Consider the following 1,750-nt stretch of genomic DNA (forward strand, 5'->3'; position numbering starts at 1 on the left):
GTTTAGTAGTGTGTAGTCCGTGTAGCATTGTTCTATGGTGCTTGTATGCATCTACTACTATTCTGCTACTACTACTGATGATGCATGATGCCTAGCAGCTCACTTGAGGAAAGGGAGACAATTGTTGTGTTGTCCAGTGGTGGTGGTGGTAGGATTGGGGTAGGAGGGTTCTGTCAGGATTGGCTTCCTAATCTACTTCTATTTATTGATAGTCGAGGATGGGCAGACGAAAGGGGTAGTAGCAGTAGGGGACTATGAGAGGTGTCGGCTAGAGGGCAGCACCAGTTCAGTTGTCGAAGGATGTTGATTATTGTTCCTTCAGGAAGGCTATGAAGGCAGCGAGGCCGAAGCCTAAGTTGGACACTACCTTTGATTGCCCATTCTGCAATAGTGAGAAGTAATAGCAATAGCATCATTTGGGGGGGAGGGGTCAGTTGGCAGGTGTATAGAGGTCCTGATGGATCGACATAAGAAGATAGGGACTCTGCGATGTAGGATGTGCCATGTAGATTACCAAATGCGGATACAATGTAATACGCCCATTCAGGGGGATGTGTATAATATAGGGTAGTGTGTATATGTTCATAATATGGTGGCAAATAGCTTCTTAGGATATTGTACTAATAGTGATCTAGTAGGGATATGTATAAATATGATGAGAATTAGTTTTCTAGGGTACGGCATAATGCGAGTCCAATGCACCTTTCGGTAGATGGGAGGTATTACTGGGAAACAGGGTGGCGTTATACGATCAGATCTTCACGAGCCGGTCGATGTATATGCTCATTGGGTGGACCAGTGTGAGGAGCTGAATCAGCGTGAGAGGGAGGAGAGTTCATCCAAGAAACGAAGGCTGGATGATGATTCTGTCTCGTAGGGAAGTCTCGTCGTTCTTATCATTAGGGAACTTCTCAGGGAATCCGAGTCCGGCGAGAGCGACTATTAGAGACATTAAAGAAGTATCATTCGCGTGCTTTACAGTTGCCTTCCCGAGTCTGGTGCTTTATTGTTCATGTTAATACTGGGTGTGGGAGGGGGAGGGACCGTTTGGGGATGTAGTAGTGACTGATTCCAATGGGAAGAGGTCGCAAAGGACACGCAGCTCGTCCGCCTCCATTGGTACGAACAGACACCGTGAAGACAGATGATGATGATTTTCACGCTGATGCGGCCGATGCTCATCGCAGTGCTGTTGGTAGTGTCCCTCTGCTGTGTGATGAGTCTCAGTGTATATGGTAGGGTCTCTATCTCGGAGCAGCAGTAGTGCCGTGGCTGGGAAGAAGCAAGTCGGTGGGTATATATTGGACCAGAGGATAGGCAGGGGGAGCTATGCCCAGGTATGAGCAGTCGTTCTGAGGGAAGCGACACTGCTTGCTAGGTCTGGCGGGGACATATGATATCTCATCCGGATAAGTTAGTGGCAGTGAAGGTTATCAATAGAGGTACAGTGCAGGAGACTAGTCAGTTGAGGCAGGAGGTGGGTCTAGAGTTGCATCACAGAGGCTCGGGTCATGGGTCACCTTCAGGTCAGCGCTCTCAGGAAGCTGCGACATGAGAATATTGTGCGTTTCATAGACCTTCGTAAATCCCAAGGACACTTCTACTTGGTGCTTGAATACTGTGAGGGTGGGGATTTGGCCCAGTTCATGCAGGCTAGAGGAGGCAAGCTTGAGTAGGCTCTGCTGTTCTACAACAATGGTGTACTCCATCGTACAGGCCATCACTAGCCCGTCGGTTCTTCGCACAGATT

At 48.5% G+C, this 1,750-nt stretch overlaps 2 protein-coding genes across 2 annotated transcripts; both read left to right on the forward strand.

Annotated features, from left to right (window-relative positions):
- Window positions 1-322: 322 nt before the first annotated feature.
- Window positions 323-946, forward strand: Pmar_PMAR026629 (Transcription elongation factor, putative; the record flags this gene model as incomplete). Its single annotated transcript, XM_002776912.1, has 4 exons — window positions 323-397; window positions 442-491; window positions 756-873; window positions 916-946. Coding segments are annotated over 4 exons (274 nt in total), but the record flags the coding sequence as incomplete, so codon positions are not given.
- A 128-nt stretch (window positions 947-1,074) lies between these two features.
- On the forward strand, window positions 1,075-1,676 carry Pmar_PMAR026630 (conserved hypothetical protein; the record flags this gene model as incomplete). Its single annotated transcript, XM_002776913.1, has 4 exons — window positions 1,075-1,195; window positions 1,240-1,337; window positions 1,379-1,477; window positions 1,527-1,676. The coding sequence occupies 4 exons, from the start codon at window positions 1,075-1,077 to the stop codon at window positions 1,674-1,676; spliced, it is 468 nt and encodes a 155-aa protein (XP_002776959.1).
- Window positions 1,677-1,750: the final 74 nt, after the last annotated feature.

The sequence above is a fragment of the Perkinsus marinus genome (assembly GCF_000006405.1).
Source record: "Perkinsus marinus ATCC 50983 genomic scaffold scf_1104296952818, whole genome shotgun sequence".
NCBI classification, from domain to species: Eukaryota; Perkinsozoa; order Perkinsida; family Perkinsidae; genus Perkinsus; species Perkinsus marinus.